This window comes from Eleutherodactylus coqui, chromosome 9, assembly GCF_035609145.1.
Source record: "Eleutherodactylus coqui strain aEleCoq1 chromosome 9, aEleCoq1.hap1, whole genome shotgun sequence".
Taxonomy (NCBI): Eukaryota; Metazoa; Chordata; class Amphibia; order Anura; family Eleutherodactylidae; genus Eleutherodactylus; species Eleutherodactylus coqui.
The window spans coordinates 49412683-49428156 of record NC_089845.1 but is presented as its reverse complement, the minus strand read 5'-3'; the positions used below and the strand labels follow the sequence as shown (position 1 = coordinate 49428156).

The 15474-nt window shown below is 40.6% G+C and overlaps 1 protein-coding gene across 1 annotated transcript; it reads right to left on the bottom strand.

Moving 5' to 3' along the window:
• Positions 1 to 4693: 4693 nt before the first annotated feature.
• EDN1 (endothelin 1) lies at positions 4694 to 13770 on the bottom strand. Its single transcript, XM_066579369.1, has 5 exons — positions 13328 to 13770; positions 11327 to 11507; positions 9244 to 9399; positions 8996 to 9097; positions 4694 to 5713 (listed from the first exon to the last, which is right to left on the bottom strand). Exons 1-5 carry the CDS (start codon positions 13386 to 13388, stop codon positions 5572 to 5574), a joined length of 642 nt encoding a protein of 213 aa, XP_066435466.1. The 5' UTR covers positions 13389 to 13770; the 3' UTR covers positions 4694 to 5571.
• Between the last annotated feature and the right edge of the window lie 1704 nt (positions 13771 to 15474).

Genomic DNA, 15474 nt, shown 5'->3' with positions numbered 1-15474 from the left:
GCACTGTAGATTTTCTGCTGTAACTATACTATAACTGTAAGTAAGGAAGATGGAACAATACCTCTACAGCGCCACCTATTGGATGCCAGCATTCCGGCAAATCAGTGTCCGACCCTTTATACAGGTTTATGCAACAATGATTGGGAATTGAAAACCAAGCTAGAATCCATACACAGACAGCTATTTCGGGGTGTTTGCCCCTCATCAGTGTGCAGTAGGATTCTGGCTTGGCTTGTGAGAGTTCTATGACGTGGGTCAGGAGGGGTATCACCACCTCTTAAGGAGAGCACCAAGTAGGTGAGTGAGGAGACTTATAAGACCATTCATGCTACTCTCTACTGTAACTCTTAAATGTGGTTCTGCTGCGGAAATTCAAAAACAAACCCACAATGTGTGAACGCACCCTAATTAAGGAATTGCAGGGTTTTATATGGGATTACTCCGATGGCTGTACACCAGCTTACACATCCCTTCTCCATTTATTTATCCCATGTCAGCAAGTCCAGTGATTTAATTTTTAGAATCCGCTGATCAGATACTGATAGCACATTTTTTCCCAGTGATCCAACCCACTCGCCATACACGATGTTCTCTGCAAGTGGATTACCTCCAGAACACACAGTTGGAGAAAGCTATAAATTATATGATGTCAACCCCGGCACAATTGCTCTTTGGCAATAGACTGTATATGGGTAATTGATCCGCAGCATCGTTTGGATTGCCATGTATAGCGTTAATGATTTTCTCCATTATATGACCACAAAGTGTTTTTTGCTTAAGAAGGGCCTTGTTTTTGCTAATCGCTATACCACTTTCCAATGGATAGAAGCCCCTTCAAAGTTTTTCCCTACACAGTGGTACAGTTAGAGAGGTGTCATCACTTTATGTCATGGCTATACTGCCTTCAACTCCAATAAGCCTCGCTTTCATAATCTCCCATTCAGGAAATATGCAAGCCAATAAGTAATGGAACTACCCTAATTAACCCTTTGTAATCCAATTTCCCTCCCACTCGCACACTCCCCAACTCTTATTTATTTCGGGAGGGAAAGCACAGTGTGGATTCCTTGGAATTACCCAACAGAAACACATAAGAATGACCGTCATGACTATCTTATTAGCAATTTTTTGAAAATTAATAATTTCCAATGTAGTCCTGTCCGTTGTCCGACATAAAGATTTCAGATTTCCCTGCCTAGCTCCAATGTCAGGCGAGGGCTGACACATGTTTCTAACACTATGCAGGACAGAGCTCCGAAGTCAAAGGCTGTTCTGTATATGTATGAATACAGTAAAGAGGACAGCGCTCTGGTGTCGGAGGCTCTTCTGCATATGTATGTTACAGTGTACAGGACAGCGCTCAGTGCATCTGAGCTATGTAGGGAAATCTAAATGTCGGATGAGAGCCAACACTGGACTGAAAATGGTTAAATTACGTTTGAGGTTCTGGATCAACATAGTATAGTAATATAATGGACATGAGTCTTTTATGTATTTTCTGTATTATTCGTTGTTCTGGTCAAGCCTTCTCAAGAACCAAGTGGGTCTCTTAGGGCCACGTTTTGAACAGTGATGTAGGGCATTGTTCACTGCATGTGTCGGGAGGTGACAGGTCAATATAGGATAGCTATAATCATCTTATGTAACTGCTAAATGTAAGGCATATTATTAACCTGCACTATGTTCATTGCAACACTCTACCTCCCTTCCTTAGTGCAGTGCTTTACTTATAAATCCTATACAAGTTCCTAGGCTTTAGAAATTAAGTCACACATTGTGATTTTTTTTCATTTAGTAGATTGCAAATGACTTATAATTAAAAGGGGTGGCCCAGGGTTAAAAAAACATTGCTGCTTTCTTGCACAGTGCCATCCTTGTCTATGGGTTGTGTCTGGTATTGCAGCTCAGATTCCATTCACTTCAATGGAGTTAAGCTGCAATACCACAGACAACCCTATGGACAAGGGTGGCGCTGTGTTTGGAAATAAGCAGCCATGTTTTCTAACTCTGGATAATAATACAAATACAGGCTGCAAAAATCCCTGTTTGTGTCTTTAGTTTCCATTTTGCTGTACCATCTTTATGTTTTATTACTGCTGAAGGTTATCTCCTTTTACCACCCAATATTTTCTTTAAGCCTCCCTTTCAGTACACAAACAGCATCTAACCTACAATCTCTGTATTCCAGCCGCGTTGTGTGCTTTCTGTGCACTGATTTGTATGCTATCTTCTTCTGCTACCTTTTGCCTAATTGAATAGAAACCAAAACTAGTCTAGCATGAACAGGCGTCATATTATAAAGCAGATGGAACTTCCTTTTACCTTCTGTAGAAGTATCTGTCTAGTACTTATCATCTCATATAATAGTCACCCAATACAATACAATCTCCTGTGATTGCCGGGGAACCTGAGCTCTCAAACCTTGTAGATTACACAAAAGGGGAGCTGCAGGAAGAGAGATAAGCACAATATACCATGTGTATGCCAAAAGCATACTTAGGAGAAATCTTCTGACATTGGTTAATGCCACCATACTCCAACCATCTGAGACTAGAGGACTAGATTATTGTCCACATTTCCTTTCCAACACTGGTTAACACCACCATACTCCAACCATCTGAGAGAAGAGGACTAGATTATTGTCCACATTTCCTTTCCAACACTGGTTAACACCACCATACTCCAACCATCTGAGAGAAGAGGACTAGATTATTACCTGCATTTCCTTTCCAACACTGGATAACACCACCATACTTCAACCATCTGAGAGAAAAGGACTAGATTATTGCCCCAATTTTCTTTCCAACACTAGTTAACACCACCATACTCCAACCATCTAAGAGAAGATGACTAGATTATTGCCCGCCTTTCCTTTCCAACATTAGTTAACACCACCCCAGTCCAACCATCTGAGAGAAGACTAGCTTATTGCCCACATTTCCTTTCCAACATTGGTTAACACCACCACACTCCAACCATCTGAGAAAAGAAGACTAGATTATTGCCCACATTTCCTATCCAACATTGGTTAACACCACCATACTCCAACTATCTGAGGGAAGAGGACTAGATTATTGCCTGTATTTCCTTTCCAACATTGGTTAACACCACCATACTCCAACCATCTGATAGAAGAGGACTAGATTATTGCCCGCATTTGTTTTCCAACACTGGTTAACACCACCATACTCCAACCATCTGATAGAAGAGGACTAGATTATTGCCCGCATTTGTTTTCCAACACTGGTTAACACCACCATACTCTAACCATCTGAGAGAAGAGGACTAGATTATTACCTGCATTTCCTTTCCAACACTGGTTAACACCACCATACTTCAACCATCTGAGAGAAAAGGACTAGATTATTGCCCGCATTTCCTTTCCAACATTGGTTAACACCACCACACTCCAACCATCTGAGAGTAGAAAACTAGATTACTGCTCACATTTCCTTTCCAACACTAGTTAACACCATCATACCCCAACCATCTGAGAGGAGAGGACTAGATTATTGCCTGCATTTCCTTTCCAACATTGGTTAACACCACCACACTCCAACCATCTGAGAGAAGAAGCCTAGATTATTGCCCACATTTCCTTTCCAAAACTCGTTAACTCCACCATACTCCAACCATCTGAGAGAAGAGGACTAGATTACTGCCCCCATTTCCTTTCCAACATTGGTTAACACCACCATACTCCAACCATCTGAGAGGAGAGGACTAGATTACTGCCCGCATTTCCTTTCCAACACAGGTTAACACCATCATACTCCAATCATCTGAGAGAAGAGGACTAGATTATTGCCCACATTTCCTTTCTAAAACTAGTTAACACCACCATACTCCAACCATCTGAGAGAAGATGACTAGATTACTGCCCGCATTTCCTTTCCAACATTGGTTAACACCACCACACTCCAACCATCTGAGAGAAGCCTAGATTATTGCCCACATTTCCTTTCCAAAACTAGTTAACTCCACCATACTCCAACCATCTGAGAGAAGAGGACTAGATTACTGCCCGCATTTCCTTTCCAACATTGGTTAACACCACCACACTCCAACCATCTGAGAGAAGAAGCCTAGATTATTGCCCACATTTCCTTTCCAAAACCAGTTAACTCCACCATACTCCAACCATCTGAGAGAAGAAGACTAGATTACTGCCCGCATTTCCTTTCCAACATTGGTTAACACCACCATACTCCAACCATCTGAGAGAAGAAGACTAGATTACTGCCCCCATTTCCTTTCCAACATTGGTTAACACCACCATACTCCAACCATCTGAGAGAAGAAGACTAGATTACTGCCCCCATTTCCTTTCCAACATTGGTTAACACCACCATACTCCAACCATCTGAGAGAAGAAGACTAGATTATTGCGCACATTTCCTTTCCAACATTGGTTAACACCACTATACACCAACAATCATTTCCTCTCCATGATCCATGGATTAAATTACTTTTTGTTTTCTAACATTGTGGGGCCTAAAAACATGGGAATCCTGTATGGATTCTTACCCCCATAATATAAGCCATAAAACCAACCTACCCCTCTCTCTAAGGCCCTATAGCAGCACCGTATATAGTATTATGCTCTTGGGAACTACAGTGAATTTTATCTGAAGCTATTCATTTGGTTTTCTTTCTAAGAAAGAAAAAAAGAAGTCAAAGTCTGTTTCTGGGGTTACAAAATATTTATTTTAACATTATTACTGAAGGCAAAAAGCTCTTTTTCATACAGAAATACAAACAAACATGCATAGACCAATATGGCCTATTGAGATGTATATTTAACACAGTAAATATAATCCTTTTACAAATAATATAAATATTTTTAAAAAATATTCACATAATAAATTTAGATAAAAGATAGCAGATTAAATAACTGCCATGAAAAAACCCAGTTTTAGCTCTTGTAAGTAGCAGTCAGTGCTGCCCTCTGCTTACTATGTCCAAACCAACCAGTCACTAAATACGTCAGGGATTATTGCATGTCAACGATTTGATTAGCTCCAGTGAAGAAGATCAAACCAAGAAATAAGACATAAGGTGTTTTCACAGGACAAACTAAAATATAGGCAGGAAGGAAGCCCTGTAGGGGGAAGTAAACCTGAGGTAGACTTGTATGCGATATGTAATCTGTCCTTAAACAATGGCATAACTTTAATAGTCTATCTGCAATGCACATATCTCCATATGCAGCATTTCATGTAGAGTAAGGCGTGTAGCTTTCAATATTATATTCCAGTGTTTTACTGTCAGTGTCAGTAGCAATGAATGTTGTTTGGCAGGTTGTTCGAAAACTCAGTTGGAAGGCAAAAACGTTCCTATGGCATTCATCTTCATAACCAGCAGCATTGTTTCAGCGAGGATTACTGCCTTTCATCCATCTCACATGTCCATCTTGAAGCTGGATGGAAGTTCCAGATCTTCTACTTTAAAAACTTTATAAATTAAGTGCACTTAGCCACCAAGAGAAATAGAATATGCGCATTGAACTCGTTCACTGACAGCAATGTCTCCCACACTGTGGAAAGAAGGCGATAGTTCCCTCTTCTTCAACTAGGACGTCGTTATTCTGGGTTTCCAAATTGCTCGTTTTCTATGTGCCCAAGGATGCGACTCAGCTTTCAACTCTTGAAGTTTTTTCAGTAGCCTGGCAAAGATATAGGATCTTTTAATGGCTTCTCTGATAGATTCCGTTCTGTAAAATCAAACAAGATTTGGGGGTTTATTTCAAGGCAAGAATGGAAAGACTTAACAAAAAAAATATCTGTCACTTGTAACAATTTCAGTTCCTGATGTTATGTAGATTATTAGAATTATATGAGCTGATGCTACAAATTGTTACACTCAATGGACTTTCAATGTTCTTCCAAACTCATCATTTCTTTAAAGGGAAGGCTGACACTTAAATATCTTCCATTATGTCAGATGATGTAATCAGTTAGTTTCTGTGTTCTTGAACCTTCACTGATCATTGGAATGATAGGGTTAGGGGGGGGTTCACATTTGCACTAGAACCTTCCATCAGAACAAGCTTTTCTCATCCGGTAAAATGCCAGACATCTGAGCAGAAACTGGATGGATTCCATTATAGTCAATGGAGTCCATTCAGTGCGATTCAGATCCATCAAAAGACGGGTCCATTTGGCCAGGGGATTCCCCTTTCTTGCTTACCGAATGGAGAGGAAAACAGAACCCCTGTCACAGAAAGCAGCTTTATTCCTCTGAGGGCTCATTCAGATGAGCGTATTTGCACATTGGACTATACGCACAAACTTTGCAGCATGACCGATATTGATGTGTATTTGGGCAACACAAACGTCCATTGAAATCAATGGGCGTGCATACATGTGCACAACACACACTGTGTATTCGCTGCCCATTTACACATGTGATTTTGTGCACACACAAATCCATGCCAGAGCAGGGGAAATACATTAGCACAAGCACATTTTGGTCGCTGCCGATTTACGCTTACACCATTGTGAACAAGTCCGAAGCTCAATGCACCTTTGTGCTTCAGTTTATATGGAGGAATCTTGCATTTATTGCAATGAGATCATAATGCACATGTGAACTTTCCCGTTAATCCAGTTTATTGCATGTATGCATCTATGTAATAGGAATTATTGAAGACCCAATGGCTATGCATGTATAAGTCAAAGGCAGATGTATCTATAATCCTGCTTCATTAAGCCACATTTGCCAGCAGCAATCCATTCTGATGCAATGCCCATGCACTGGAAAACAGAACTGTGTATCATTCTAAATGTTATAGGGCAAATTTGGGTCGGTGAAAGTAGTTTTCCTTAAAATAATTTTACAAAGGCCAATAGTTGCACAGATTATAATCACTCAAATGAGCAATTATGGGCAACTGTCGGCTTGGGTATACACAGCTTCTGACAGGCCGCCAAGCAAGAAATCACTCAGTAGCCGCTAGTCGTTCCGTTGCAGGTCACTGAAATGGAACAACTACTGAGCAACTTCTAGCTCAGTGTAAACAGGAGTCTCTTAATCCTCAAGCAACTGCCATTTGCCTTGAATGAAGCGGCTGAAGAGATCTCTGACCTACTCCACCTCCATTCTCTAACAGACTATCACTCCGGTGTAAAAGTTCAAGAGCGGTAGCGGCTGGGGTGGCTGTTGAGTACCTATGCACCCAGTAGTCGTACTGTGCATAGGTACCTTTAGACTTCTACATGCTGGCAGCTGATTGGTTTAAGATATGTCCTGACATTCACTGCAGAGCAATACTTATTAATGCACAGTTAACTTTTTGCAAAAATTGCACAAGGGTGCTACAAAGCTGTAAGACTAAAATCAAAGCTGAATGCTTCCACTAGAAGAATAAGATAATCCTAAGAAATACTGAAATGCTCTTTAAAAGATAGGTGTAAACGTCTCAGGAGGTGTGACACAAACTGAACTTTCACCGCATGAGATATGGGCCACACCGCTAGGGGTTGACCTATTTCTACTCCCTCAATCCTGCATGCATTACAAGATGGAGAATAGATCACACCCCAACACAATCCTATGCGCCCCAAAAATACACACTGGACCACACTTTTAACATGTTCCAGACACACCTCCATAACCTTCCTCCTGACCATGTGATAGGAACGGGCTGAGTACATGCAGGATTGCACTCTTTTGCAGCCATAATTCATATTTTGGTCATTTTTTCATATAGAAGTTCATAGGGGGAAACTAGGACTTATGTTTTAGTATATTAATTTAGTAATCTGTCAGTACTAAACACGGGTGTCATTGTATAGTAGCTTGAGAAGATATTGAGTTTTGGGGGTTCTTGGTGTCCTATGATCCTGTTGTTCAGACCATAGGGTGTGGCTGGATTCCCCCAGCAAAACCACATTATTGGCGTTATCCAGAAAATGCATTATATCAGGGAAATCTTAAATGATGATATTTATTTGTCTTGCAAATAACTCAATGCAGACCCGCTAGTGACATGGCGGCTGCCTCCAGACTATGTCTGATGCATCGGTTACTCAAAAGCTCTTTTCAACTTTGTAGGAAGTAATTACAAACCACTGAGGCCATTGAAGCCAAGATGGCCTACCGTTTACATATAAGCAACAAAACTGTCACTCCAAGCTCTACATAGGATTTTCAGACTTCGTTATATGGTCAAAATCTAATGCCCCATTTAGATGGAACGATCATCGTTCAGAAAGTCATTCAAATGGGTTAAACTGAACACTAATCATTCAGTTTAAACACAGCCAACGTCTGAGGGATGAACAAGAATCATAAGGTTCTCGCTCATCATTCAGTTTCAGCTGGCATAAAAAACAGAATTGGCTCATTCACTTCTCATGCAGTTTAACACTAATCATTCACAGTTTCACGTAAGAACCTGGGTCAGGAAGGGTGTCGTGTCTCTTTAAGGAGAGCATCTAAAAAGTGTGTGAAGACACCTAAGAGGGGTTGGGTAGTGGGATGGCATAGTCTCTCCCCGAGAAGAGCACCCTAGAAGGTGAGTTAGGAGACTTATAAGGCCATGAAAGCTCCTCTAGGTAATTTATGCAAATAAGAAAGATCGAATTACTTCCTCTGCAGCGCCACCTATTGGATGTCAACATTCCTTCATATCAATGTCAGACCCTTTATGCAAGTCTTTATAACAATGATTGTTATTTGCACGTAGGAACGTGAAGCACTGAACGACTAGTCCATGAGAAATACACGAGAATCATGCAGATGAAACAGGCTCCCCAAGCGTGAACGAGTTGGTGATGACGTCACCAGCTCACCCGCTCGGGCAAACGAGAATCAGGAGATTCTCATCCCGTGTAAAAGGGGCGTAAGACATGGCAGAATTTTGATATATTCCATAGCACACATGATACAGTCACAGTACACATTCATATCAAGGTGGCCATGTATATGCAAATAAGATACCATTTGCAAATAGCTGATAATCCATCCATATAGAACAATCAAGTCTGCTCACCTTTCAGTGTCTGTATGAAGTTTCTGAACGCACTGTCCTCCCAATAACAGTCCATTGCATACTTTGGCCTTGTGAGATTCTTTTTCTATGGAAGGCTTAACACTGTGTACGAAAAACAAAGTATTGTGAGATACAATTGAAGGAACACCTTTTCTCCACACATGCTTCTGAGATAAAGGCAGCCTCTGCTACAGGTGTACTCAGGGCTCGCTCTGTCATTTTTTCAGACTTAAAATATTTGCACACACCTGAGATCTGCAGCACTTTGGCAGAAGTCCAGACAATTCTTGTCCTCACGCTTGGCACAGATACACCTGCTACTAGACTCAACAACTTCTTCTGTCTTTGTGTCCTGCAGTGAACGTTTCAGGCGAGGACCCCCGAGTCCATAAGGCACTGTTTTCCTGTAAGAGAAAATGTAACTATCTTAGTTTTGCAACAGAATGTATCAATACAATGTATCAATAGAATGTATCAAAACATCACACCAAAGACATAAATAAATAAAGACAAGCTGACTCCCAGCTAATATAGTTGGGAATTAATGTAAGTAGACTAGATAATTAACTAGCAAGCAATATTGATGTCTACATGTTTCCAAGCCAGCAACATATGTTAATCAATATGATTTTAGTTTCCTATTTAAATACATACTCCATATGCCACTAAGTAAATGTCAGTGTGTAGAGAAACTTCCCACACATTACACGCTACACGTCACCTTTGCACAATACCTTAATTCCCGGCTCATTTAATGACATACAATTTCACAAACTGCAAGCCTCAGTTTCACAGCGGCATACCAGCAAGTTATACAGGTTGCAACCTGTATTTCAATTAATAGCTTGTTAATGGTTCTTAAATCACAGTTTAGGAGTATTTCACTGTAAATGCCTGAGAGGTAAAGAGTAAGGCAAATATTTACAGCTTAGCATATTACGCTATCCGTTCGAGCACATTATACATAGTTACTGCTTTTGAAAACTCTCTAGTTATGTGTCAACAAATAACAAGGCCAATGCGCTTCCATTAGTCACACTTTGTACTGTGAAGCGCTAACATAAGCACCCAAATCAGTGCTACTTTTTTGGAACATTTAGTAATTCTTCAATCACCAGTGCTCCCAGATGTTTGCAACAAAGAGTCTATTTCAGCGCTTGTTTGTTTAGAACAGAAATTAATTGGTGGGGTTAAAAATGATATAAAATCACTATCTGTGGGTGATGCTTAAGTGCTATTTATTTTCGTAGGTGTTGGCTACTTGGCTGCTTTTAGTTCTGCTCCATTACAGCACAGCTATGATCAGTGACTCCAGCTTAACTGCATTGTTTAAAGAAGGTATGTAGTCCAAAATACACTTTGTGTAGCTCGGTCTGTTCAGATTAGCTCCTGTGAGTAAGCACTAGCCCACCACAATTCAGTGCACTGGGAGCTCATTTCCATTACAGCAAGGGCAGAAGATATTTCAATTTAAGCACTTGGATCTATTAGTAATATCAGTAAAATTAGGTAATTGGCACATATAAATTAAGTCAGATGAGCCTCTGTAGGGAGTCCTATACATGTGCAGGGGCGTAACTATAGGGAATGCAGAGGATGCACTTGCAAAAAGGCCTATCTTCTTCATTATAGGGAACCCAGTACTATGAATAAAGCATTATAATTGATGGCCCTGTTACAGATTTAGCATTGGACCCAGAAGCTTCAACCTTTGGTTCCAGTTCCATTAATGACTTTGAACATTTAGCATAAATCCTCTGTAGAGAATCCATCTACAGTACTACAAAATGCTGGGATAGGTGTGAGATTAGCAAACAACCATAAAAGGATATCCCAAGTAAGCTCTTAGAGTATGAAAGAAAGCAGACAAATTGGACAGACAGGGTGTGCCGAATGGTCATTACCTGCCGTCAATTGTCAAGCAACCTGAAGACGTATGACACAGCACAGTGAAATCACACCAGTGTTTCCCTCATTACATAAATTATTTTTTTTTCCATACGACAACTTTTTTATTTCATTTAAAAACATAATGCACATAAGACCAAGCAAGAAACTTCATCTGCACAGTTGTATGTCATTGCTGCGTGCCTGTCTCTCACACGCAACGTGCAGCTACATATGACCCTGGCCAAATACTGTTATCACGGAAACTGTATCTTGTAATCAGAGATTTATTGACCTATCAGTGGTTACAGTCATGCATAACTGGTACCCAACATTTCTCTTGGCTCTACAAAGTAATTCCATAAAAATAGTCTTATATGCAAAAAAATACCAAAAAAGATCAGTTTAAGATGCCAAAAAGAACTGAAACAGTATAGCACTTACTCTGGCGTGTTTATCCAGATTATATCTAGGTGGCAAAAGTAGACACATTCTTTATCCATGAGTGATGAACAAGAACAGCGTTTAAATCTGCGTGGCCTCAAGGGGGCACCAGAGGAATGATGAGTAGCTGTAGTTTCTGCTAGTGAGGAGTCTTCAGAGGATGAAAAAGTGCTGCTCGACCCTGCAGGTAATTAAGAAATGCATTTTGAGTCAACTTTATGACATTAGATTAATCATATCATTAACTACAACCCACAGAGGTGAATGCAGATCATCAGTGATCAATAAACATGAATAGTGTTAGCTGTGACATATATGGGACCTCACCTTGGTCATAGTGTAATGCTACATCAGGATACGAAATGTAACTCCAGCTGGAGCTTAGTGTTGTGCAGTGCATTCCTGTCCTGGTAATAGTAGAGACAGGACTAAACATGTCACCAAATACATGATATTGTTTTATATGTGGGTACTACACAACATAGATGGGGAGAAGGAAGCTAACTGCAGCAATTACAGTATCTTCTCATTGCTAATTAATAGAGCTCATGATCTACTAGCAGTAAATGGAGTTGGGGTAATAGCTGACAGTAACCCAACAAATTAGGATCCTCACTGCAATAGTGTGACATCTAGCACATACTTGTTCTTGCTGCTGAATGAAATGTTAACATAAAACATGTCACTATCAGTCTGACAGGTGGTTATCTGCTCAGCCTTCTGCTTTTATGAGATTCCAGATTATATGTTCTTTCTGTGCCAGGAACAAGTGCTGGGCTGTCATAATTACTGGACTGCTTGGATGCTGATTAATACTATCATATATAACATCAAAAAATGAAGAACTAGTTAAGTGTCTGTGGACTTTTCTATCATCTCTATCAGCTGTATTATTCATATATTCCCTTTTATCTACTGAGCACACTTCTTTCTGGCCTCTCCATATCACTAATTTATAAGTCACTTCTGCCTCTCCAACCACTTTTATTTGTAGATAAGTGGCCAGTGATTTGTCTCTGTATCCATTACTGCTTTTCAGTCTCTCTGTCACCTTACTAGGCTATCTACTTTGTATCAAATAACCTTGATGCTCTCTTTCCCTACTCATCTAGCAATTATTTCTTCTCTACACACACTACTATTTCTCACTTCTTCATGTCTCTAATCTATCTCTATGGTGTGATTGATGGGACTAGATGATCAGGAGTCAAATATCCAGCACTACCGTCCAGCTTCAGTGATCTACAGCGCTGCTGATTCCATGTGTTCTATACATGTGCACCTCAAACCTGTAAATTATGTCCTGCTTTAATATGCCCCTGTGTGGGGGAATTAGGCACAGCTATGGGGAAAGTTTTAACCACTTTGTTTCATTAAGTTATGCCCTGCTTTAATAAACCCCCTGTGTCGGGGAATGAAGCACTGTTATGTAAAAAGTTTTGATACAACTTTTATAAAACTTTCTGAAACTAAAATGTGCAGCTCATCCCATAGCACCCACACCAAGGCCATTGTGCCTGCCCTGACCTTCCTGAGCTCTGTGCACCTGATCACCGAAGCACAGCCACAAAGAGCATGGAAATAGCATTTTGTGCAATTCCACCTGTGCAATAACAAGAGAGGGATTATACACTGATAATCCCATGTCCTAGTAGACCATAGGTTGCATACAAGACTTCCTCCCAGCAGTCAGATATTCCTAGTAATAATCAATATATAGTGTGCCAGGGTCATGCTGCCTGCACAACACCAGTGCTGCCCACTGATCTATTCAAGTCATATAAATTTGCCCATGGTTGTAACTGATGAATGACATTTTTTTCATTGCGACTTGCAACTATTTTTTAACTAAAAGGATCTAACCAAGAATAACTCCTGCTAGCTACCCAGCACAATCTCTGATTTAATAGGCTAATGCCAGGTTATCAATGTACACCAACTCATGTACCATAAATAGTATTAAATATAGTGTATAACATGGGGATATGTTGTGTTCAGTACCTGTTCCACAGGTGCCTTGAAGAAGAGCCAAGAGCAGATAAATAATCATCTCCAGATCCATTGTTAATGTAGAGGAATATCTTCTTGTTAGGTATAAAAAATAATAATTTCCAAAAGGTAAAATCAATAAATAATAAAGTAGATGTGATTGTTATAAAAGATACAAAACGAATAGAAAAGTTTTCCAATATTGATAAATTAAATGTCCCCAATCCAAAGTCCACTGAGAAGAGGATGAGTGCTGGTTATTCCTGAGAGCTCCCAAAGTGACTGTGATGCTGCCAGCTGCCCTGCTGCTCCTTTTTATATTCAACCGCCATAGAGTTTGTAAACAGCCCTCAATGGATATTATCCTTAGACAATGTTATTGTGCTATTAGTCACCGAGAAGCAACGTGCAGACTAAGATAAGGGGAGGTTGGAGAGGAAATCTTTGCAAACTTCAGAAAGGGAGACGCCGACTAACACCATCTGGGCGGGACTTTACACAAATCCTTGGGTATTTAAATGTGCAGTGACGGGCTTCTGCCACTAGAGGGAGCGGTGTCTCCACTTGGAGCTGCGCTTGTCACTTGCACAAGGTCTAAGAGGCTGCAGTTCTTCTTACAGCTACTGGAAGAACTGGAAGGGTGTAGTAAATGCTCTCTTAGAAACAGGAATGTACATTAATGAGTGGTGTTCTTTTCCATCACAGCACCTTACACAATTATCTGAGGATTATTATGGAATCTGACACCTTATTGCATACTTCGTCCATGTATTCATCCTGGACGACATCCAGCAGCTGTAATAGTTCTGCTTCACATTTAAAATCATTCGCCATAAAAGTTTAAAAATCTAAGTTCTTTATTTGCCTTTTTGCCAAATTGTTATAAACTCTGCAGTCGTTTCTCCCTCCGGTCTGCAATATGGGATTGTTCGTTTTTCTAGAGTCCTGAACCAAAGATTTGCCTAGTTAGGGCTTAGTCACTCAAACGAGGAACGTGTGCAAGTTTTGTGCAATGTGATGCACAGAAACCTGTGAAATCCATTATTTTGAATGGATTTATTCACATGAGCGATTTTTTTTTCCTTGCCAAGAAAAATGATCGCAGCATGTTCTATTGTTGGGCATTCCCGTGGGAGGAATCCCCATTGTTTCCTTTGGGACATAGTAGAAAAAAAGGTGCATGGCACACGCATGCTATGTGATTTTTCCCATTGAAGTCTATGGGAAACACTTGTGATCCTTTCATGTGCATAAATATATCACAATTTCACAGAAGCAATGTGTTTTTTAATAAAAAAAAACACATTGCATCACCGTGAAAATCCCACTTTGTTCACCTGTGTGAATACAGCTGTACACACAAAAATTGCGCTCATAATAAGCAGAGAATAGCCAAGCTCCGCCCTGTCCTTCCCCTCCTATTGCCAACAATGGTGAGGGGCGGAGAGGGGGCGGGAGCTCAGTGCACTGCTCCCGTCCCGTCTCGCCTCCTCCCCTTGCAGAGAGGGGCAGCATATATCAGCCAGTCGTGAAAACCCGACTGATATATGTCCATGTGAATAAGCCCTAAGTGTGCAAATACGTTGAGCGGAGGCACATGCAAGTGCGCGTATGCTGTGTGAAGGGGCCTTATACAGCTATTTTCTGAGTATTACTGCACAACTAAAAAATATGCCACTCAGGACTCCAGGAAAGCTGGATTAAAACATTTTGTGAACTGCAACGGCAACTATCTAGATTGGATGTCACCTTTCTTTCCCAGAAACAGAAATAACTAAAAGAAAAATGAATTTTTTTTTTAAAGCTTGACACATGAGGTTACATAGTGACTAAAGGTACCTTTAAACCGGCTTCACACAGGCGCTGGACGCTGCGGAATTTCCGCAAAGTGAATTGCTGCGGACAAGCCACGTGGAGGAGAAATCTCCTTCGCATTGCTAATTTCCTGTGGGATTGCTGTGGCTATTCCGCTGCAGAACGCCCGCAGTGATTGCGCCCTATGAGAAGGCTCCCTAAGGGCTTCTGCAGGCGAGCATTTGAATGGGTTCTCTCACATTATGCATTTTTGCACACAAAATTCGCGCATGTAAAAATATATGTGACATGACCTAATTTTGTGCACCAAAGCCATCCTATAAGTCTATTTGGGGGGCGGGGGT